Source organism: Watersipora subatra, chromosome 5 (assembly GCF_963576615.1).
Source record: "Watersipora subatra chromosome 5, tzWatSuba1.1, whole genome shotgun sequence".
NCBI lineage: Eukaryota > Metazoa > Bryozoa > Gymnolaemata > Cheilostomatida > Watersiporidae > Watersipora > Watersipora subatra.
The window spans coordinates 14,151,602-14,176,166 of NC_088712.1; the positions used below are offsets into that span (position 1 = coordinate 14,151,602).

At 35.8% G+C, this 24,565-nt stretch overlaps 1 protein-coding gene across 1 annotated transcript in view; it reads left to right on the plus strand.

Moving 5' to 3' along the window:
• The window catches only part of LOC137396179 (28S rRNA (cytosine-C(5))-methyltransferase-like), a 39,726-nt gene that overhangs the window by 8,255 nt on the left and 6,906 nt on the right, over positions 1–24,565 (plus strand). The window contains exons 4-12 of the mRNA XM_068082332.1: positions 328–444; positions 1,050–1,145; positions 5,502–5,681; positions 7,262–7,400; positions 14,205–14,407; positions 17,385–17,462; positions 17,728–17,808; positions 21,310–21,459; positions 22,471–22,595. Coding sequence (XP_067938433.1) covers positions 328–444; positions 1,050–1,145; positions 5,502–5,681; positions 7,262–7,400; positions 14,205–14,407; positions 17,385–17,462; positions 17,728–17,808; positions 21,310–21,459; positions 22,471–22,595 — 1,169 coding nt within the window. The remainder of the gene's footprint in view (positions 1–327; positions 445–1,049; positions 1,146–5,501; positions 5,682–7,261; positions 7,401–14,204; positions 14,408–17,384; positions 17,463–17,727; positions 17,809–21,309; positions 21,460–22,470; positions 22,596–24,565) is intronic.

The following is a 24,565-nucleotide window of genomic DNA, read 5'->3' on the forward strand; positions in this document are numbered from 1 at the left end:
ATCGCATAAAAATGGCCACTTGCCATGCCATTTCGAAAGGGCTGACTTTCTGTACAGCACATTTCGGGAAGGTTATGCCTGCGGCTCTTTGCGAAAGTTGAACAACGCTGAACTAATTGCGTTGACCGGCAGTACTCGGCGCATAGGTTCCCATTTCACCGCTACTAGCCCCGCCATTCTGCCACCGGTGCCTGCGGCGTATATGGGAATCACGCTTAAGTTAGCAGTTCTTGCAATTGATCTTCGAGTATATAATGCTTGAAGAAGTTATTCCGAGCTTAGTCTTTTAATAATAGAGCTCATTGTATGATCTTGGAACTTACACAGAGTGATGAGGAGGGTTTATTACCTGTCGAGAAGGAAGCGAAGAAGTTGAGAAAAGAAGACAAAGCCGAGCAGAAGCTGGCACAAGAAGAACTTGAGATGAATATTCAACAGACAGAGGTTAGACTAACACTCATTGTGTGTTGATTTTCAGCCATGTGTCTAGCCAAGTTTTAGTAGCATACATTGAGCTCTCTCTTAACACTCCTTCACGGTTTTTCACTTTTTCGGTCACTGCTGATATCTATCAGCAGTGACCCAAAAAGTTAAAAACTTTTGGTTTGTCTAAAAGCGAAAGCCTGAAATTAAAATACAGTTATCCCTTATTTTTGTGGTTTACCAGATTTGCTCTGATGTAGTCAAACATTTAGAGGATTTTAGCCAATATGAGACATGATCTCTAGGCTTGAGAAGAAAAAGCCCGGTTAGTTTCATTGGATCTTACTGACTAATTCATGGAATCCTATTGGTTAGTTTCATTGGAATATATTGGCTTGCTTCATTGGATACAATTGGTTGATTTCATGAATTACTATTGGTGCTTTCATATTCTGTTGGCATTCTATTCGCTAGTTTGATGATATATTTTTTGTTGTTGTTATGAGATAATTTCGATTGGTTGCAATTCTGTTGGCTAATTTCATTGGGTAGTAGAAACAGGACGATTTGCAGTGAATTTGTGAGTGTAATAACAGTAACGCAGTTTTGATGATTTATAAATACAGACTTACAAGCTGCCAAGTGGACAGGACATCTCCAAGGACAGCCGGTTGGCACCAGACTTGGAGCTTCTCAAACAACGAATCAAAGACATCATACAGGTGAAGGTCATAACAAAGAACAGTGATTGATTTTGTAAACCATTGAGTAATATGATGAAACATTCATTTGTCATTTGTTTGCTCTTCAAGTTCCATAGAAGGTGCCAGGCATTTAGCTAGTGTATTACTATTCATAGTACCGTGGCTGTCCAGTGCGCCTTGAGAAATAATCAGCTGTAATAACTATGTGCACAATTATTTTGAAATGCGGCAAGATGGCCAACTAGCGCAAATGGTAGCACGCCTGGCTGCCAAGAAAACAGGTCAGATTTCAAATCCTGTCTGATGCAATCTTTTTTGCCAAATATTCACCTGTGGCTTTTGACAGACAGACAGGCGCTCTTATTAAAGTAAAGACTAGATGAATGCCCGGCGTTGCGCGGGTAATAAAAAAGTTTTTGCACAGAAAAGTTATTTTTGTTTGGCCGAGTTTCTTTACCCAATGAATTTGAGTAATTTAATCTAGTCTAAATTTTTACCATGATAAGAGACGTGTACATCTCTCTGATGCCAGTGTTAGGAAAAAGATTGTCATGATCTTTCATGCAGTTGTTATCTTTAAACAAAACATGCTAACTGAAGCATGATATTTTAACCAATCGACATGGAAAATCAGCGGGTGTAATAATCATGGTGTGTACAATTATTCTACACTACAGTGTACCCTCGAGATACGATTACCCTGATATACGGTTATTTCACCTTACGAAGTCAAACATCGTGAGATCTTCACCTCGATATATGAATTTTATTTCACTATACGATTGTGAGAAAAGTTTCGCCCAAGTTAAAGTTTGGCGGTCGGTGTGATCATAACGCGCGTCGAAATAAAAAAGACACTAAAATATAGTGTGCCGAAAACATTTTCAGAATGTTTAGAAGAGACACGATGATCGACTTCTCTCATGTCAGAATTCCGCGTGGAAAATTTTGTGTAAAATACACAAGCAAGAGCAAATGTTCATTTGTAGCGTTACAATATCTTTTACTATAAAATTTTAGTCAGCATACGTATATAACTACAAGTATCTACATTTAATTCGTTAGCTATGGATTCTGAGACTGATACAAAACGAAGGAAAAATGATTTCTATGTCAACAAAGTTGGATGTCGTAAATAAGAAGGCACCCGTATTATTAACATTGTCAAGGAATATGATCGCAACCAATCAGCATTTGCAATTATTACGAGGGCGATTCGATAAGTAAAGATAATTTCCTTATAAGTTAAAATATTATTGTGATACATGCATAATTTTTTGGAGTTATATTCTTTTAGGTGTTGTCTTCACACTAATCGTTTTCAATAACTTTGAGGTTATAAATTTTTTTGGAGACTATTTCAAAATGGCTGCCCTTCTTGAAATTTGCTCACATGTTGAACAGAGAGCTGTAATAAGATTTTTGTCAAGTGAAGGAGTCAGACCAAGTGAGATTTATAGGAGAATGAAAGCTCAATATGGTGAGAGTTGTTTAAACCAAAACAGAGTTTTCAAATGGGCTAGCAGTTTTAAGGAAGGAAGGACCCCTATTGAGGATGAATCAAGGTCAGGCAGGTCAAAAGAGGCAGCCACACCATCCAATTTGGAGGCTGTGGACAAGCTTGTCAGAGCAGACAGGAGGATAAAGGTTGAGGAAATTGCTGAATCATTGAGCATCTCCATTGGAACAGTGCATTCCATTCTTCATGAAGATCTTGGGTACTCAAAGGCGTGAGTGAACACACTCACTACTGTGAGCGAATGGTTACGAAAGCAATCTGCAGAATTTTATGCAGATGGGATCAAGAAACTGGTACCAAGATGGCAGAAATGTATTGACTTGTCTGGCAATTATGTTGAAAAATAAAAAAAAATAAAGTATCTAACTCAACTACAACTTGACTTATTGTAAAATTATCTTTACTTATCGAACCGCCCTCGTATTAAAACAAGAACTCCATTAAAGCAAGCACAAGAAGGAGCTTATAACTGAAGATTTGAAGTAGTTGAAAGGCCATGCACGCGATCAGCATTCAAAAGGAGCAACCAATTAGTACGGGCGAAGAAGTAGAAGATACAGAAAACCCCCACATTGGCAGAAATATTTTCAAGTGTTTAATTTACTGATGTGGAATGGTACATTAAAACAATACATGTGTAATATATATTATTTATCTCTTGTGTGGCATGTTTTTCATATTTTATTCATTTTATTTGTTTCCTTTTGATTTTATGTTTTATTTTCTTTTTTAACCATGTCTTTGCAGATGGGCGTGTTATCTCCTACGTGAATACAATTCATCGTATGTATGTAACTCATATAACCAGCTACTCAACATAGTTGATGCATTCACATTACTTTCTGAAACTGGTTAAAGCCTTGTCCTCTAGTGTATAAATATGTATAATCTTTGTACGTATGGTTACATTGATTCTTGTGTACATTTCATACAAGAAAAACTACTGTAGCACCTTCTCTCGATCCTTCTACAAGCGTTAGCTAGCTAGCAGTTTTCTGCATTGCACCAGCATTTTTTTCTTTTAAACCAGAAGAAAAATTGGACAGGACTAGACAACTCTTTTGCCTGCTGAAAATTCCATTTCATTACGTATTAAATTAATCTTCAAGTGTACAGCAACATACATTTTAATACGTTTTTGCCTCTGCTTTATTCGCTACATGTACCAGCTAAAGTCATGTTACTCCAAAGGTATGTACATCCTGTATAGTAGTAAATAAAATTTAATTTTTCTTTTCGGTAGCTATTACATAGTCAGGTGTGTGAAAGGCCGCTTTCGATAACTGCATCGCTCGGCTTTTCTTATTGAATTCTGGTTGAAAAAGGTTTCAATCAGACACGCTAAATTTTATAATGAAAGTGAAGACAGAAACTTATGAAGGATAAAATTTCGTGATAAAAAGCTGAAATTCAGTAAAATAGTTCAAAATACATACTAAAACATAAGTTAACATACTATCTTGTTACTAATTTTCAATATGTACAGCATTTTTATAAGATTGTGGACGATTTTTACCTGTTTTTTTCCATTGTATAATTACAATGGTTTCTATACCCCGACATACGATTTTTTCGTCATACAATGCCAGCCTTGGAACGGATCAACATCGTATCTCGAGGGTGCACTGTATAGCCAGTTGGATGCATAGTGTAATGGATTGCTCGCTTGTCTGCAAAACTGGAGGATCAGAGTTTAATTCCAGTGCGAAGCAGGTTTTTCGTTCCTATAACCTTTTTGCCATAACTAGACACACAAACTACAGGCAGATGACAAACAGAGAGTTATATACTAGTATACTTGCCAATCCTGTTCACTGTGAGAGATCATCATGAGTAATCAGTATATGGAAAATTATGTCATGAAGTGGTGGGGCACCTGAGTAGTGTGGTGATAGTTAATTTCCGTGTGAATCTAAAACCCTGGGTTTGATTCACGTGCGATGTAATCGTTTTCCTAGCATGGCTTCGGACAGACACTGTATTTATAATAGTAAAGATTGAATGATGCAACGTTTGGTTAAAACTGGAAAATAAACCTGATTTGGATTGTTGTCCAAGGTTTATCTGTTGGAAAATCTTTGTAAATTTGATTTGCATTTTTTGTGTTAGAAGTGTAATTAGAGAGTGACTGTTGTCACTCCCTCTCAGAAAGCTTTCATTCATATCTAGTCATATCCCTATCAGTCTCATGTGCCGTGAAAGATATGCAGGTGTACCAATAAAGCTTTCATCATGCTCTCTCATACAATCATGATCTTCAAGCGTGTTAGCTGAAACATGCTATTTTAACTAATCAATTAAGAACAGAGTTTGGAGTTATGTACAACTATTCTGAAACACTCTAAAGTTAGACGGTTGGTTCGTGTGGTGGAGTGCCGGATTACCAAGCTGAATGTGATGAGTTCGAATCTAGCACAAAGCAAACTTTTTACCAACCTCTAACCGTGGATTCGGGAAGATTATCAGTTTCTTTTTTTATGATGATGACGTCTCGTGAATTCCTAATACAGATTACACAAGTCGGTGTATCTCAGAAGCTATTGTTGTCAGATGCTTGACCAAATCACGAAGGGTTATCGTTTTCATTTGAATATTGCTAAAAAAATCTTCAAACTACATACTTAATGTTCTAATAGCAGAAGTTATGACAATGAAGTGTTTGCTGCTGTGGTTACATTTGCCACTGTCAGTAACCATGGTGACATGATGCTTTTTACTGTCTGTAACTATAGCAACGCTTTTTACTATCAGAAACTATGGCATTACATTTCATCTACTCTCAGCAGTGACAACTCTTATTATTTTCACTGTTCCTATCAGTCGTCGCAGTCAGTAACCGCGGTAACAATTAATAGGTGCTGGGAGACTTTAGCAGCAGGAGAGACCCAGACACGTCGAGGCATCAGTACATAAGTCAGCTCAACACGGATCTTTGCTCCTATTACGGTTACAATGAATTCCTTATGGAGAAACTCCTTCATCTCTTCCCTCATGACATCATTGAGTTTTTAGAGGCCAACGAGGTTGACAGACCGGTGAGTTGTCTTTCCTTTCATTTTTCATAGCGGCTAGCATGCATTTTGAATAAGCATCTAGGTTTATTTTAGAATTGTCTTTTCTTTTAGTTTTTTTTTCTATTGCTCAATGAGTTCATGTAAAGTTGGCTTATCGTATGTTTAAAGTCAACTTGCATAAGTTTTTAGTGGATTTTATCACAAGGTATCCATATTTTTCTATCGTTTGCAATTGTTTTTAATGATTGCGGTGATCTTATTGCCAGGATGTTTCAAGATTAAAATTGACAAAGCCTGATCGTGGCTAAAAGGCTCAGATCAAGCAAATGTGTGATTATGATTTCGATAGTTGCAAAGAGACTGACAGAATAAATAGAGACGGGGTGTAACACTTCAACTTGAACACAATAGCTGATAGCAGTGAGTTACATCATTTTGCACATCTTTTTTTTTTCTCTTGAGCATTTTAACCGCGATGAAGTTTTGTCAATTTTAATCTTGAAACATCCCGGCTGTCAGATCACCTTAAACATTAAAAAAAATCCCAAATGATAGAAAAATACCGATACTTTCTGATAAAGCTTCGTGCAGGTTCATCTTATATTCAAAGACTTAACTTTCAACAACATTTGCTTCATAGAAGTCCTGCATTCAGTAAATATTAACCAGTAGGCTCTACTTGACACAGCTTGTCTGTGTGACTGAATAGAAATGTTTCTAAAATGGTAGTTTTACAGGAGAGCACTGTATTAATCTATAGATATAGCAGATAAAATTAAGGTTTGTCGCGGATCGGCAATATAGCGTTCGAGGATATGTTCGCTGCTGTAATCTGGGAGGTGCTTGGAGTTGTCATATATACTAGCATTTTAGTTCAAATTATACCTTAGCCCAAGGAATGACAGTATTATTTATATGTTGCTCCAACTGGTGGCATGTGACCCCTCCCAGCTCCGTTTCTGTTTAGCATAGCAGTAAGTTCCAGCTTTAATGGTATTAGCCTGTTATTGATGCTCAATGTTTACACTTACTTTTCAGATAGAGAAGTATTTCTTTAAACCGAAGTGCCTCGTGTTATACTCACTAGTAAAATGGTAGTCGGGTGCGCCGTGAAAGATCGTCAGGTGTAATATAACCATTTGCACATTTATTCAAAAATTTGGTAATGCGCTCGATTGGTACAGGCGTTAGAGTGTGGGTATATAATGCTGTATGTCATGGGTTCAAATCCTAGACAATGCAATATTTTTTCTCAATGTTCAACCGCTGCGTTGGGCTGATGGCCATGGCTCTTATTATAGTAAAGATGACAATAAGAGTGACTGCCAGTCTCTCTCTTTTCTGGAGTTGTTCCGGAAAGGTCGTTTTGATGTTTTCTTTTTATTAGTCCTTGTGAGCCTGCTGTTTGTTTAAAAGGGTGGGTAACTCCTAGTGCTTCCATTCTCCCTCTGGTGACACATATTCCAGTCTTGAGTCTGGTGCTTAGTAAGGAAACAGATAGCCTAGTGCTTTCACTCTCCATCATTTGTCACCTTTTTAAGGATTTGTTTTCTCATTGTTAAAAAGGAATAATAACTCTTGGTGGTTTCATTCTCTGTCAGGTGACGATACGTACCAACACGTTGAAGACAAGGCGGCGAGACTTGGCGCAAGCACTCATTAACAGAGGAATGAATCTGGATCCAATAGGGAAATGGAGCAAAGTGGGTCTCGTTGTCTATGACACACAAGTACCTATAGGTAAGAATATCTGCCTCTGAGCATGTCTGAGGGTGCTTTACACACCTAGACAGCTGTTTCTCATAATTTGTCTGAAACTCTTCAACTATCCAAAGGCTATAGATTCTTTGTTACTTGGTAAGTGATATAGTGTTGTTGAAAAGATCAAATTTAAATGTTGTGAGCAGACTACGACAAGCTATGAGATGTCAATAAAACAAAATGAAGCCATTATTTCATCAAACAAACCTGTCAAATGGGCTCTCAGTGGACTAGGGCAACTTAAAGGACGGGTGACACAAGAATGTTACTAACGTTATACATTCCTCATTCTTGCATTTGTTAAAACCAATTATAGATTTGCCTCCCATGGTCTGCTCTTTTACACTGAACTGGTTAAGCGCTTATGACTATGCATTTTTATTTCTGATTAAATCAGAAATATGCAATACTGTGCACCCTCAGGATACGACTTTGATCCATTCCAGGGTTGGCATTGTATGGTGAAAAAAGTCGAATGCATGTGTATAGAAATTATGGTACATATATAATGCAAACATCCCCTGATAAAAATTGTCAACGTTTTATATATATATGTGCTGTTCATATTAAAAATTAGTAACAAGATAGTATGTTAACCTCAGTAACTATAGTAAACTACAGTAACTTTATTGTATTTAGTGTATTTATTGGTTATGATTTGCATTAAAATGTAATGCTGCAATGTGCTGTGTAGTGCGTACCATAGAGAGTTCTTACCTTCAAGACAGACGTACATATAACATAAACTTTGAACTCACTCCAAATAAGTTAAGCTTACTAAACAAGCTTGAAGCTAAGTTTTAGTGTGTGTTTTTAACTATTTTACTGAATTTTAACTTTTTATGACTAAAATTTTATCACCCATTAGTTTCTGGCTTTGTTTTTAATATAATTTAATTAATATAATTAATAATAATTTTAGCCGGGCTCATTAAAACCTTTTTTAACCTAATTCAGCAAGAAAGTCCGAACGATGCTGCTTTTTGTAATGAAATAGATTTTTGTTAACAGATTAAGAGTTGTCTGACCACTGAATGCCTCTTTTTTAAGGGATCGCAACTCCAATTTTGGAACTGATTTTAGAGATAAAATATTGCCATTTTACACATGAGAGTTGATGAACTGAGAAAAATCAGTCATCGTGTCTTTTTCAGGCATTGTAAAAATATTTTCGGCGATTAGTATTGCAGTCTTTGTTATTTTGATGTACGTATAAGCACACCGACTGCCAAATTTGAACTCCCGGTGAAAATTTTGTTGAATTCGTATGGTGAAATAAGATTCGTATGGTGAGGTGAACAAATCATGATGTTCCACTTTGTAAGGTGAAAAAATTGTATACTATGGTAATTGTATCCTGAGGGTGCACTGTATTGTTACACTTTCGAGGCCTTTTCCATTGACAGGTTTATTCAGAAGCCAGATTTAGATGTCCTGCATTTTGTGTTATGTAATGGTCATACGCTATAAACTTTTACAGCTGCCTCCCGCTAGTTCATATAAGCTGATATAGCAGAAGAATTTAACAGTTTTCATCTTTTAAAACAATTCAATTTTTTTGTATAATTTTTAATATTCTTGGTCAAAAAATTTTGGTTCACATATAATTTTTTCCAGCTTTTCACATGTTTAAAGCTGCTATAGTGTGTCATGCTTACGATTTACAATAATCAGTAGATTTTTACACCTCCAAGTAGTATAAGAACAAAATTTTCAGCAAAAGGCCTCCCGGGTTGAACTTTCACTGGCTGTGTTTGGTATTTCTGACTCCTGGCCATGCTTGTATAAACTTATCCATTGCAGATAAACTGGAATGGCTGTCCAGCCGTGTGCATATATTTTATGAGTACACAACTCCATAATGCAATAAAAAAATAACACCAATTGCTTTTACCAATGTATAGACTTGGTCATTCTTATCTCTTTTTATATCCTTTAGATGTTAACATGAAAAGAACTCACTGTTGAACATTTTGCATGTGGCTAAAGGAAATCACATCTTATAGCATCTTAAAATCGCTTGGGTGATATGTTAGTAGTCCTTGTAAGTTTTAGTATTTCCTGAACTTGAGTAGCAAATCTTAAAGCTCAGATATGTAAAATGACGATTTATTCATTGTCTCATGGTTAACGGAACAATAAGTCTATTAAAAGGAAGATAACTTAAATTGTTTGTTTTATTAATTTACTAGCTGTACCACCCGCCGTTGCCCTGGTAATAAAAAAGTCTTTGGACAGAAATTTGATTTGTATTTATCATATAACAACGTTTCCCATTCTTACTCTCAAACTACATACCATGAGAGAAGTGTTTTGTGTAGTTGAAATAAATCAAGAGAAAAATAAAAACATCTAAAGGTTTTAAAACTTTGTCAAACAACTGTACATTTTAAGCTAGTAGCCTGGCATCTTGCCAATGGGAAATTCCACTAAGCCAGTGAATAAGGCTAGGCTTCCAATGACGGTACTCCATGACTTTGCGTCTGCATTGTTGTCCAGCTCCGCTGTTCTAATAATAGCTATAGCCAGAAAACCAACAGATATACGACGGTCATACTTTGAAAAATATATATATATAGATGAGTGATTTGTTGTAGTACGGTCATTCTATTCACAACTCTACGTTGTTCAGTACTGAGGGAGGCATAAACAAAGTGAAGGTTTTTCACATTACCCATAAAATCACACTATTTCCCTTCTCTATATGATACATGTAGAGCATATGGTCAGAACCTTACACAAAATCATGTGCATATGGTCAAAGGTTTGTACATATAGTCAAACCTGATAAAAGGTAAAGGAGCTCCTCTGCAAGCCAACAACCAGCTAGTTAGAGATGGTGTCTCAATAATAACAACCAACAGAAGGCAATGGCAAAACGCTGTGAAAACCTGTCAAGAAAAATCATGGTTAAAGGAAGGGGGGAACCATGATCACCTACGTCCTTACACGACATGGTATTCAGAGAGGGGGAGGAGAGATATATATAGTATATAAGGTTTGGGCGAGCAAGTTTTACACTTATAGCAAGGCTTGCTCCTAAAGATATAATTGATTAAAGGTAATTCTCATGTAACGACGACTCCGAGTTTCAGCGCCATGTTAAAAATTGTACAAATTTGTCGAAAGTATACTTAAAAATGTTGAATGAAAATAAACAGAAAATTCATTTCTTAAAACCACTAAATTAACCATGAGTATATCAATATTATGCTATCATGACATTGTTTTTTGCATGCGTGATATTGGGTGTTAGGCTGATACTCATACGGTACCGGGTGTTAGACTAACACGTGCCGCAGTTGAAGCATTATAAATAAAGACCTATAGTAGGTAAAAAGGCTGAATGAAAGAGATGCTAAAATAGTAAACATAAAGAATAGGTAGAAATATGCAACATCTTCTGCAATGTACTCTATGGTAGCCTAACATGCTTATGCGCATGAAAAAGCTAAATAAAAAAAGCTTTAGGAGCTCGTCAATTATTATATTTAAATATGGCTAAAACCATAAACAAATGAAGTTTTGTCAGGCTCCCCTACAAAGTATGCACAGTTGTATCTCAAGGTGTTGCTTATAAAATGTCAGAAGGTATAAACACTGAAATGCTAGTCATTCTGACTCATACATGTAACTTACCATTTCGTAGTGAACTGACAGTGCGTTTGCCACATTGTTGGTTCATTGTGATGTCATCGGTTTCTGTTTTCTTTTACTTTTAGATGAAATCATGCTTGAAAGAACAACTAAAACTATAATTTTATTATACTTAGCAGTTGACAATTCGTAATATATATATTACTTTATTGGCAATAATTTCATTTCAAACAGAAATTTTTTCTAAATTACACCATACAAGAATCATAAATACCAGTGTATTAAGTATATGGTTGGACATATAGTGCACACCCAGGTCATGATGTCCCTGTTTTACAGTTTTTCAGAGCACACTTTTTTCCGTCCCCTTGTACAGCATTTTTTTCTCCATATAGCGTCAACAAAAATGTTTCTCAAAATTCAAATTTGCCGGTCTGTGTGCTGAATATATCGGAATAACAAAAATACCGATATGCTATTTGTCAAAGTCTCTCCTACAATGCCTGAAAGAGATACGATATTCGTTTTGTATCAGTTCATCATTCTTCGTGTCTTGTAAATGTTTGATATTACGTGAATGAAATGAAAATTAAGCGAAGGTGAAAATTTATTGTGCATTTTAGCATTTGATATAATATTCACTATAAACTTTAATTCATTATACGTATGCAAATATACTAACCGAATGCCTGGAGTTGCACCAGTAATAAAATAATTACCCAATTAATTTCTGTAACTTACATGGTAATCCAGTAAAGGTAAGCTTACCTTTATTAAAACAATCACCCTGTTTGCAGACAGCTTAAGTCTGGTTCCCATATACGCCGCAAAGCACCGGCGATAGCACCACAGGCTATTTCGGTGAAATGTGAACCTACATGCCGAGTACCACCGGTAGTTGCCGGCGGTCAACGCAAGAGTTTAGCGCTGTTCAAATTTCGTGAAAAGCCGCAGGCAAAGCCTTCCCGAAATGCACTGTACATGTGTAGGTCGCCATTATCGAAACGGCATGGCGAGCGAACATTTTATGCGGTTAACGATGCGGCTTTATATGTGAACAGAAGCCACCGGGCCTAGCGTTTTGCTGTGCAAGTTACCGCTGGGATCTCGCAATCGATATGGGAACCAGGCTTTAATAATCATTCCATTACGCGCAACTGTTAACCGTGCTAGTTTATGATCCCAAGCTCTTTCATCATGAGTATTTTCACTGATGTAATGCAGGTCATAACATCTTATTTGAGGCTCCAAAGTTTTATAAAGAAATTATTTGTATACAATGCTATTGCATAAGTAGTCAGAGGGCTTCATATGTTTATTAAAGGTTGACTTGCAACAAAATTCACATTATAGTTATTTGGTATCAAAAGATTCACCATGTCTTACTCTGTTGTGTTGTAGGTGCCAAGTATGTGGAAATGTGATTACAAGCTCTTAAAAGCTCAAAAACGAAAAGCCGCCGTAGATTGGAGTCTCTTTATTTCTCTGACGTAGCCATGAAATTTGGTTATCGTCTTGTCATGTGATGTTCTCCCGTGAATTGAAAGGGCAATAAAAAGCTCAATATAAAACTTATCGTAGCACTAGTTTATGACAAACACTTCGGGTTTTACCAAAGACTCGTATCAAATATAGATGCTAGCTACTTTACAGTTTTGTTTCGGTTTGGTCTAATCGGCAAGTTGTAATCTGATCATGTGACCCAATACTTTGCAAATAATTTCTGCAGCACTTTTTGATTATCACAAATGACCAACAGGATCGTCCTGATTATCAGACAATGATATGTACTCCTTCAAGCTAAGGCTAAAAAATTGAACGTATTTTTACGGTAAGTTATAAGATATCACTGCTAAAAGTGACAGCATTAAAATGACGATAAAACAGACGCATAAGAACAATAGACATGGTTTTATTGAATGCGTGAAGTGTATATGTGAAAATATTTCGACGAATAAGGTTGCATGAAAGTGTAAACAGAAACCATCTCCCACAACTACGTCACATTTGAGCCGTTTTGGAAAGAAAATCCAAACTACGACGGTCTCGTGTGGCTGCGGTTAACTGTTCGTTTTTGAGCTTTTAAGAGCTTGTAATCACATTCCCACATATTTTGCACCTACAACACAACAGAGTAAGACATGGTGAATCTTTTCATATCAAATAACTTTAATGTGAATTTTGTTGCAAGTCAACCATACGACAACCAAAATGTCTCTCGAAATCCAAATTTGGCGGTCGGTGTGTTGAATATGTCGGAATAACAAATATGCCGATGTGCTATTTGCCGAAATCCCTCCTACAACTCCTGAAAGATATATGATGCTCGCTCTGTATCTGTTCAGCATTCTTAGTGTTTCATAAATCTTTTGATATTGCGTGAATTAAACGAAAATTAAGCGAAAGTGAAAATTTATTGTGCATTTTAGCGTTTAATATAATATTTACTATAAACTTTAATTCATTATACGTATACAAATATACTAACCGAATGTCTGGCGTTGCACGGGTAATAAAATAATTACCCAATTAATTTCTGTAACCTACCTGGTAATCCAGTAAAGGTAAGCTTACCTTTATTAAAACAATCACCCTGTTTGCAAATGGCTTAAGTCTGGTTCCCATATATGCCGCAAAGCACCGGCGATAGCACCGCAGACAATTGCGGTGAAATGTGAACCTACATGCCTAGTACCACCGGCAGTTGCCGGCGGTCAACGCAGGAGTTTAGCGCTGTTCAAATTTCGTGAAAAGCCGCAGGCAAAACCTTCCCGAAATGCACTATACAGGTGAAAGTCACTATTATCGAAACGGCATGGCGAGTGAAAATTTTATAAGATGTATCATTTCATCAGAAGTATTTTCACTGATGCAATGAAGGCCATAGCATTCAATTTGAGGCTCCAAAGTTTTATAAAGAAATTATTTGTATACAATGCTATTGCATAAGTAGTCAGAGGGCTTCATATGTTTATTAAGATTTTTTGTTATACCTGATACATGGTAAATAATATGGAAGTTGTCTTATTTTACTCATTTCATAGACTAGCATTGTAATGCATTCCTTGAGGCTTTTAAACTTTTACGTTCTGCCTTGCTGTCCATTCATACTCTATTCCGCGAGTTATCTTCTTCCACTTAGCAGTTAGCTCAAGGTGAACACAACTTCTGCATTTATTTCTGTAGGTGCCACTCCAGAGTACTTGGCTGGCCACTACATGATTCAGGGTGGCTCAAGCTTTCTTCCTGTCATGGCTCTAGCTCCTCAAGAGAATGAGAAAGTGCTGGACATGGCGGCAGCGCCAGGTGGAAAGACGTCGTATATGGCGGCGTTGATGCGTAACACAGGCTCTCTCGTGGCTAATGATAAAAACAAAACACGATTGAAGGTGAGAATTTATTAGTCACTAGAAATAGAGGAAGATGCCTACCACAAGGCTGAAGTGGTGCAACCTTGATGATGGCAAACAAGCCAATAGCCCAAGTTTCTACTGCAAGTTTGTGTGGCGGTGTAAACCAGTCGCTCTCATTTTCACATAATGATATCTGATTGAAAGCATATATGTTGAAAATACTCATATATATATATATATATATAAACTCAAAGTTTGTATACATGGATGTAGTTCTGTATGCTCAGCTACAGTTATTAAAATATTGGATTAAAATTTTGCATTCTACTGGATTTGAACTCGTGTAGATCCAATTGCTTATCCACGAGTCTACGATGGCTTTTACGATTCACAGCTTTTACTATATATTGTATACACCTTTTTCTCGACAGCACGCGCTAAATGACCTATTAATTGAAACTCTATGAATTCTTTTAACTCTATGAAAAACAATGGTTTTTCATTTTTTCTTGAACTTCTATTTCCGGTTTTTTCGTAAGGCTCGATTGCTAAATCGGTAAAGGCTAATAATTTTCATGCGGACAATTGTATTATCTCGAATAGGAATAGCTTCTACACTCTCTATTTGGTCAGACAAAGGCAGTCAGATATATATATCGTAGTATCGGGATTTACCAAAATCAAAAGGTTCTGGTATTGTCCTTAAAAACTTTGAACACAATGAGCTCCTGCTGCAACAGTAATATTTTTATATACACAATTCGATGTACTCTTTGCTTATTTTTTTTTTAAATTTATTTGAGCTGCACGAAAACATTTCTTATGATATTGAATTTATAAGTTAGAATTGTAAATGTTGTATACAGGATAAACAAAAATAGTTTTTTTTGCGCAGGCTTTTTGTTACCTGGGCATTCAACTGGCGTATCTATATATAAATCTCGAAGTTTGTCTTGTCTTGACAAATCTGCAGTGTTTTCGAGATGGCTGCGATTCGCTGTTCGTTTTTTAGCTTTTAAGGGCTTGTAATCACATTTCCACATATTTTGCACTTACAACATAGCAGAATAATATAAGACATGGTGAACCTTTTGATACCAAATAACTGTAATGTGAATTTTGTTGCAAGTCAATCTTTAGATTACTCAAATTCATAGGGTAAAGAAACTTAACCAAAGGCAACTACCTTATCTGCTACTGTTTATAAGTTGTTTTAAATATTGAATGAATGTTTAGCATAAGAAGTAAACAATTTTTTTTTATTATAGTTAAGATTAAAACATTAGCTTAAGTTCCTAGCTTAATTTACTCAAATTCATTGGGCAAAGAAACATAGCCAGAGGCAACTATATTACCTACCACTGTTTATAAGCTGTTTTAAATCTTGAATGAATGTGTAGCATAAGAAGTAAGATATGTTTTTCAACAATATGTTTAAACTAAACCTCGAGCTTTCAAATATTTGAATTATGCTTTGGTCAGGCACAGACAGAAATAAACAAACACTTTCATTTAAAAGTTGGAATGGTAAATACTAGTCACCTAGTCTTTTCTATATCCTGGTTCATATTGGCCACTTGGTAACTTCTGGTTCATATTGGCCACTTGGTAACTTCTGGTTCATATTGGCCACTTGGTAACTTCTGCTTCATATTGGCCACTTGGTAACTTCTGGTTCATATTGGCCACTTGGTAACTTCTGCTTCATATTGGCCACTTGGTAACTTCTGGTTCATATTGGCCACTTGGTAACTTCTGCTTCATATTGGCCACTTGGTAACTTCTGCTTCATATTGGCCACTTGGTAACTTCTGTGATACCTCTAATAAACACCCCCTCTAATGCAATGCCACTATAGGGACGGTTGAAAGATATTCAAAAAGAGATTTTACAGTATCTGTTTGCGTCTTATGTTTATTACGTCCGCGTTCACATAAATTTTTGTTTGGTTTTTCAATGAACATCGACCAGACTCACACAAAATGACTTAGTGTTTTCTATAAGAATACACTAATTCATTTTGAAATTAATTTATTTCAAAAGGGTATACTTCCCCTTTCTTCCTAAAGCCTGTGTGAGTCTGGTTGATGTAGAATACACTAATTGATTTTATTCCCTAGTCCACAAAATGGTTGATAACTCCAATAAATACAAATGGCAGTATAACAAATGTATTATGGAGAGGATATAAGAAGTGATAAACAAATAATCAGGCAAGACCTCTTTATTAATTACTCACACTAAAGACTTACGAATGGAACTATGGGCTAGTTTATTCACAGGTCTTAAATAAGGACTAGGTGGCAAGCAAAATTATAGCCCATTTCATTGGCATAAATAAATCAAGTGTCCAGCCCATGCTAGACATCTAGAAGTTCATCCGCTGTATTTTTATGCCATGGGTTGTAGAGATTGCCACGACATAGATACTAGATAACTTCAAACTTTAAAGCCAGTTACTTACTATATATTGCTGTCAGTTATATATTGCTGTCAGCCAATCAGTAAGTTTCTAATAGTAGGTACTTGTTATGCTCTCATTTCCTACAAATTCAGTTACTGTTCGTTTCAGTCTGTTTAGAAATTTTTTTACTCAGTATTCCGTTAGCCACCGCCACAAGATAAATGTCTCTTTTGAGTAAATAATAAAATAAAACATTTGTTTTGCTATCTAGCGGTAAGTCAGTAAAAATTAGATCCTTTGTTTTGTTTGCATTTGAACAGCTTGATAAACACTGCTGGTGTTGAGCCATCAGATGAACGTATGGTTTCTTGCTGCTTTGGAAAAAATTAATTTTTTTGAAGTATTTCATGCGTTTCTTTTCTGAAAGTGGAAATCCATTTTTAAATGCGATTTTAGAAAAGTTTTCTCATGCACATTACTTTTTGTTCATCTTTTCACAGCTCGTCTCTTCATAACTGTCAGCATTAGGTCAGCCCGTCAGCTCATCATCAGAATAGTTGTTTTAGTTTCTTTAGACCTCGCCAACTCAATTCTCCTTTTTCTCTGTAGGCAGTGATAGGCAACCTGCATAGGATGGGCATAACCAATACCATCATCTCGAATGTGGATGGAAAGGACATCACTAAGGTATGTTGAGAAAAGGCCCTATGTTCTTCTGACCACCTATTTAGTGTATTGCTTGTTGTAGGCATCCTTGTGACATTGAGGGTAATATATGAGGTAACATGAGTGTTTATTCAATGAGCAACTGAGAGCTACATGTACTGGCTAGTAATCCACAGTTAATTGTACAATCAGTGCATAAGTGGACAGTGGTTGGAGCTAACTCACACCATTATATCCTAATAAGAAAACAATACAAAACACTCTTACTGCTTGTGTTTTGTTTTAGTACATGAATAACTTCGATAGAGTGTTGCTGGATGCTCCATGCAGCGGTACCGGGGTTATAGCCAAAGATCCTGCTGTAAAGGTAAGGTTGGGTTGTGTTAAAAGATAATATGGTTTATTATCATCACCCACAGTTTGCCTTTAATCATATTTTATACTAAAACAATAACAATAGTTGTGAAGGGTCTCGGTTAGCCCACCTTTGCTCAACATGGATCTTCACACGCGTCTCATAATCTGTTTGGATTTGTGCTATCTTGCATTATCCTTGACGGTAGAGGACAACTCTGACAAACCTTAGTTGAAGGTTGACTTGCAACAAAATTTACATTACAGTGATTTGGTATCAAAAGATTCACCATGTCTTACTCTGCTGTGTTGTAAGTGCAAAATATGTGGAAATGTGATTACAAGTTCTGAAAAGCTAAAAAAAACGAACAGTTAATCGTCGCCATCGTGAAAGCGCCGTAGATTGGAATTAGTTTATTTCGTTGATGTAGTCAATCCATTTGATTATTGTTTTGTCATGTGATGTTCTCACGTGAATTGAAAGGCCAATAAAAAGCTCAATTTAAAATGTCTCGTAGCACTAGTTTATGACAAACACTTCGGATTTTACCGAGGAGCCCTTAAGAAATATATATGCTCGCTACTTTGCAGTTTTGTTTCGGCTTGGTCTAATCGTTTTGTCGTAGTCTGATCATATGACCCGTACATCCTGCCAAGCAACGCGAATAATTTCTGCTTCATTTTTCGACTATCACAAGTGACCAACAGGCTTGTCATGTTTATCAGAGAATGATATGTACTCCTTCGAGGTAAGGTTAAAAAATTAAACGAGTTTTCACGGTAGGTTATAAGATATCAGTGCTCAAAGTGACAGCGTTACAATGATGATGAAATAGATGCATCAGGACAATAGACATGGTTTTATTGAATGCGTGAAGTATATTTGTGAAAATATTTCTGCGAATGAGGTTGCATGAAAGTGTAAACCGAAACCATCTCGTTCAATTACGGCCCATTTGAGACGTTTTGGAAAGAGATTCTAATCTACGGCAGATTCGTGATGGCGGCGATTAACTGTTCGTTTTTTAGCGTTTAAGAGCTTGTAATCACTTTTCCACATATTTTGCACTTACAACACAGCAGAGTAAGACATGGTGAATCTTTTGATACCAAATAACTGTAATGTGAATTTTGTTGCAAGTCAACCTTTAATTAGCTTTAACAAATATATTACATTCTTTTTCCTTTAACCTTTCGACTGTCGTATTACTTATTGCGCCAAGTGCTACAGCACCGCATTTTATTCACTCAAAAACATGGCATTCTGTTTTGGTTCTTACTTTGTTATTCCATGGTCTACCTCACCCAAATTAACAATATATCATTAGAGCCCTTTCAACAACAGAATGTGACTAATAGCACCTGTCTTAGATGACCTTATAGATGATGCCGAATACAAAACAGCTTGTTTTTTGAACTATTAATACAACTGTCTGGCTTAAGTTCATATTTTATAAGTGCTAGCCATTTTATTTTGCTGTTAGAAGTGTTAAGATAACGTGAAAGCAGTTTGCAAAAGTTAGAATACATTAATGCAGTTATACAACGTAATATGAATATAAAACAAACCTGAAAGCGAGCTTCTGGTTTGTTAACAGGAGAAAATAGGAGCTCTGAAGAAATGTGTGATCAGCTACCATTTAATCAGTGTGGTTTCAGAAGTCACTCGTACGCTGATGCTGTTCATAATCTCAGACTGTTTAGATCTAAAAACAAGGGGTGAAAAGATTTGCTTATTGTTTTTAGGTTTCAGCAAAGCTTTTGACTGTGTCAATCACGAAATATTATTTCATAAACTGGAAGTTGCTGGTTTTAGAAGTAAATCGTTGCGAATACTTCAATCCAATTTTCACAAAAGGTTGTCATGAATGACAAGGAATCATTTACGCAATAAATAGATGTTGGTGTTCCACAGGGGTCTCTTATTGCTCCAGTATTATTTTTAATATATAAATGATCTTCTTAGACTTATTCCAAGAGGGTTTGCCTACGTCGATGATACTGTCTTTCTAAGTCATCACGAAGATGTGCAACTTCTTGAGGCGAACTGCAATCTCATCATGCAAACTATCAGCTACTAGTGTACTTCAAAGCATATGACAATCAATTTACAAAAATTGCATATTCTTCTTTATAATACTAATGAAAACCTTCGAAACAGCTTTATTCTTAAGTTTAACAGCCAACCTATCACTTGTAGACATGAGACAAAATTGTTAGGATTTGTTTTGACAGATCGACTCTCTTGGAATAATCATGTCAACGCTATTTACAATAAGGTCACGAAGTCATTGACTCTGCTCCAGTTTTGCAGGTCATACCTAAACTCAAAATCTGCTATTGCATTTTATTATCAGTTTATATTTTGCCATATTATTTATGGTATCGACGTTTATTATAATCTAGCTCCAAGATATGTCACAAAGACATTATTTTTGTTGCACAAAAGAGCATTTCGACTAATTGCAAATCTACATCATATTCTTGCATATATTATTCCAGCGAATGATCTTTCCAAATCTCTGCGTCTTCTTACTCTGCCTATGCTAAATGTTTATTTTACTTCAATTCAAGGTTCCAAGATTTTTCATGGTTTGTGACCTCGATTTTTACATGACTGTTACAGGTTCTCAACTCGTTTCAACTCACGTGATAGGAACAAATTGCATACAATCACTACCAATCATTTTTAAAATATCACTGCCAGCTGCTTTAACAATCTTCCACCTAATATCCGTTCTCTTAGCAGTGAAAGGCATTTTAAACACTATTTGTCAAACTATTTATTCGATTTTAATGGCGAACTGTTGCCTTTTTTTACTATTGTTGTATGGCCTGATTTGAAAAAACATTTCAGTTTTTGAAATGAAATAATTGCCAATAAAGTACTATATATAACTAAAAAATAAATTTTTACCATTCAAAATAAGATTATCGATAGCAGAAACTTCCTAAAATTAAAAACGAGTGTTCCCATAAGGAAAGGTTTCGAATTTCAACTAAATGACATTGTAACGACGTTAGATATAAAACATCATATAAAAACTTAAGTCTTGTTTATAGAAACGAACAATGTCGTATCATTGGCTTTTGCAAGACATTGTTTTTTCTACTGGTGAGGAAAGCAATTGCCAAGCAATGTAGCATTTCCTCTTAATATTACATAGATTTATAGAAGTTTATAGTGCGTTGGAACTCGGTTAAGAGAGTTGTCACAACGTTTTGAAGTATTGATAAATATTTAAAAAGCATTTGCAACATTGCAATTACATACATACTATTTTGGCATTATCCATTTCTTTTGCCACTATTAAATACTCGTCCTAACTGTCTAAAACTGCTTCATATGCATTTTGTTTCTACCGCGAATATATCAGGTTTGTAAATATTTTGTAAACATTTTACGCTCATTCATTGGTCGGCAAGTTTCATCGATTCAGACCAATTGCAGATTTGCAGAAATTTGTAAATAGCACTGGAAGGGTTATAATAGATCTTAGTAACTCTGTTATAGACAAACAAAGACGAGGTAGACATATCCAAGTGTTCGCAACTCCAGAGGCAGCTACTCCTCACCGCCATAGACGCATGCGATGCCAAATCCTCTACTGGTGGCTACATTGTTTACTCTACCTGCTCCATTCTTGTCGAGGAGAATGAACAGGTATGTATATGGAGTGCTGTGGGCTTGTCTTAAACAGCTTATGTCACTAATATGTCCCATCTACTACTTCGCCCACTGCTAACCTTTATACAAATTGTGTTGCATTTTTCTCGCTAGATTACAACAGGACATTGTTTATTGTGAAATACAGTAATTCCTCGCTACTTCGCGGTTTCAGTACTTCGAGGTTAAGAAAAATAAATTTAAAAAAAAATTTAAATACGTAAATATACATGAATAAAATACGTTTACAAGGACGTGACTTCCTTCTTACAACGGCCCCAGTTAACCATGAGTACGGATATTCATACCAGGTTAAGTCCAAACTACATATTACTCCAAATTACATTAGTGCTTTCTCTGGCTTAAAATATTGGGACTTAAGTTGAAATTTAAACTGAAAGTCACACAAAATAACTTCAATTTACTGACTTTTTATATCGGAAATAAAATTAATACAATGAGTTTAGAAAGCAGTTTAAGTGTTGTGGTATTAAAATTTGGCTCATACATATGCTTAGAAATAGTTTCTATTCTGTGGATTTTCGCTCATCGAGGGGATGCAAAAAGTGAGGGATTAATGTATAAGCATTTCCATAGTGAACTAATATTTTAGTTTGGTCGATTGCAACACCTGCTACCAGGTGCCACATAGCAACACCTGCTACCAGGTGCCATATATTGGAGAAGATACAAATATTGTTTGCATTCACTTAGTAGTATTGATATAGAAGAATCTCTTCGGTTAATTGAATGATAAGTGCACATCAGTCATTTCTCTTCATATCCTGTATGAAATAAACATGTCATGTGCACTTTGTCTAACAAGTTTTTTGTTTTGTTGCAAGATCAACCTTCTGAACATTATTTGCTAATCTCATTTTCTCATACCTCTGTACGTCTGCACTATTTCTGGTACACTGTTATTTGTTTATATAACGTCTGATGACCTCATGATCAGACATGTCTGTATTTTTCCATCATATTGTCTTTTTCTGCTCGTCTGAACAGGTTATAGACTATGCTCTGAAGAAACGAGCTGTGAAGCTTGTCTCTACCAACCTCGATTTTGGAGTCGAAGGCTACTCGCAGTACCTCTACCATAGGTTCCACCAGTCGATGAAACACACCAGAAGGTATTTTCATCACCCAATGTTTTGACTTGTGCTATTTTGTTCATCATAAACATGACAAGAAGTGAACTCTGTCAGATCTCCCGGCCTGCATATTTTTGGAAACAACCCATTATTAGTCCTGTTTTTACAAAGTGATTTGTACCATGAAGCATACCAAAGACTTGAAGTTGTTTCATCAATATTTATAGCATGCTATAAATATGTTTATAGCGTGTTTCATCATGCTATATTACTGACTTCAAATCTATCTTTACTTTGTTTTTTAGAAAAATTTGTAATCTTATACGAAACTTAATTTTAATTTTGTCTTCATTTTACTTTCTTTACTCTCTTTCACATTTAGCCTTCAAATTTTTTCAAACTGATTTGATAAGAATTACCGAGCGATGTTGGTCTCATAAGCAACCCCTCGAATACTCGGCCACCGAGCGGCCACATCGAGAACTGTTTCGTTTGCGTGTATCTAAAATTTATCTTGTATCTCAATGCAAAAAATTCTTTGGAGTTTTTTTCGTACCTGAACTTAAATATGTTTGGCAGTAAACCAGTCAAGGCAATTGGGTATTGTGCTCTCCTAATATCATGGTTATTTTACAATCTTTTATTTAGCTTACTCCGTCGCTTTCATTAACTATATTACTTTTATTTTGTTGCTAATTTAAATAAAAATATTGTTTATTGACATTGAAAAAAGAAAATGTTCTTTTATTTATTTTCTATTTTTTGATAATCTAGGCCATTTTAACGCGGTTGTTATGCAACTGTGTGAATCGGGTATATTTGGCATATTAATTATGAATGAGGAATTATAAAGCTGTAATATTTGGAATTTGCTTGTACTCTGGCTTATGTCATCACATTTTACAGATGTTTAACAAGAGTTTTACAAACTTTCTTTACAGTGATATTTTTTCCTTTTTATTTATGCATTTACGAAATTTGTATTTACTTCCCTCGTTTTACCTTTGTATAAGGATGCGTGCTACGTATCGTTTGGTGAAGACATAAATCTAAAAAGATCAACTGCTTTCTATTTTTGGTAAAAATCGTAAGGAAAAATTTTAGTAAAAGTAGAAATGGAAGTTTTTATATTTTGTTTTTATTATAATTTTGATGCGAAAAATTTGATTTTGAAAATATTGAATAGTGATATAAATATCGCTTATTTTCATGTTCACATAATGGACTTGGATTCATTTACAATGATGAGCTAATATTAAGCTCGATGACAAAATGCTCTCAGTTAAATGTGCAGTAAGATCTGTTGTTGGGGTGTCTATTAGGCTATCTTACAGAAAGTCGCACCAAAACCTCAGGTATCATAGAATGGTGTGTACCAATGACAATTTGCTCCTAGCCTAGAGGTTATCAGCTGCCTGAAGTGATTGTTGGTTGCATTTTGTAAGTCTGCCATATACCATGATATCTCTACAGTAATACTTCAACTTACGAGTGCTCCAACGTACGAGAAACTTGAGATACGAGTCAGCTTTTAAGCAAGTTTTAGCACTAACATACTAGCCATGTTTGAGATATGAGCACGTGAGTCAGTTGCAAAGTATGCCGGAGGTGTTTGATGACAACAGCATAAATCTGTATTTTTCAACTGCTCAGGTTATACTTTTTGTACCGTGTTTTTGTGCGCGCTTTTCAGGGCAAAATTATGTGAATTAAAAGTACTATGTGTAGACCGAAGGTTTGCCAGTAAAATGAAAAATAGTGCAAAGAAAAAGCAAATGATAACAATTGATATTAAACGGAAAATTATTGAAAAATATGCGTGATTGAGCTAGCTCAGCGATATGACAGAAATACATCCACAATTATCAAACAGAAGGATTATATTCAGGGCATTTAGCTCGCAAAAGGACTAACCATAGTTTCTAAACGGTGCAGCGATCTTCACGACCGCTGATGGAGAGACCGCTCAGGCATTGGATAAAAGATAAACAATGGGCCGGTGACAGCGT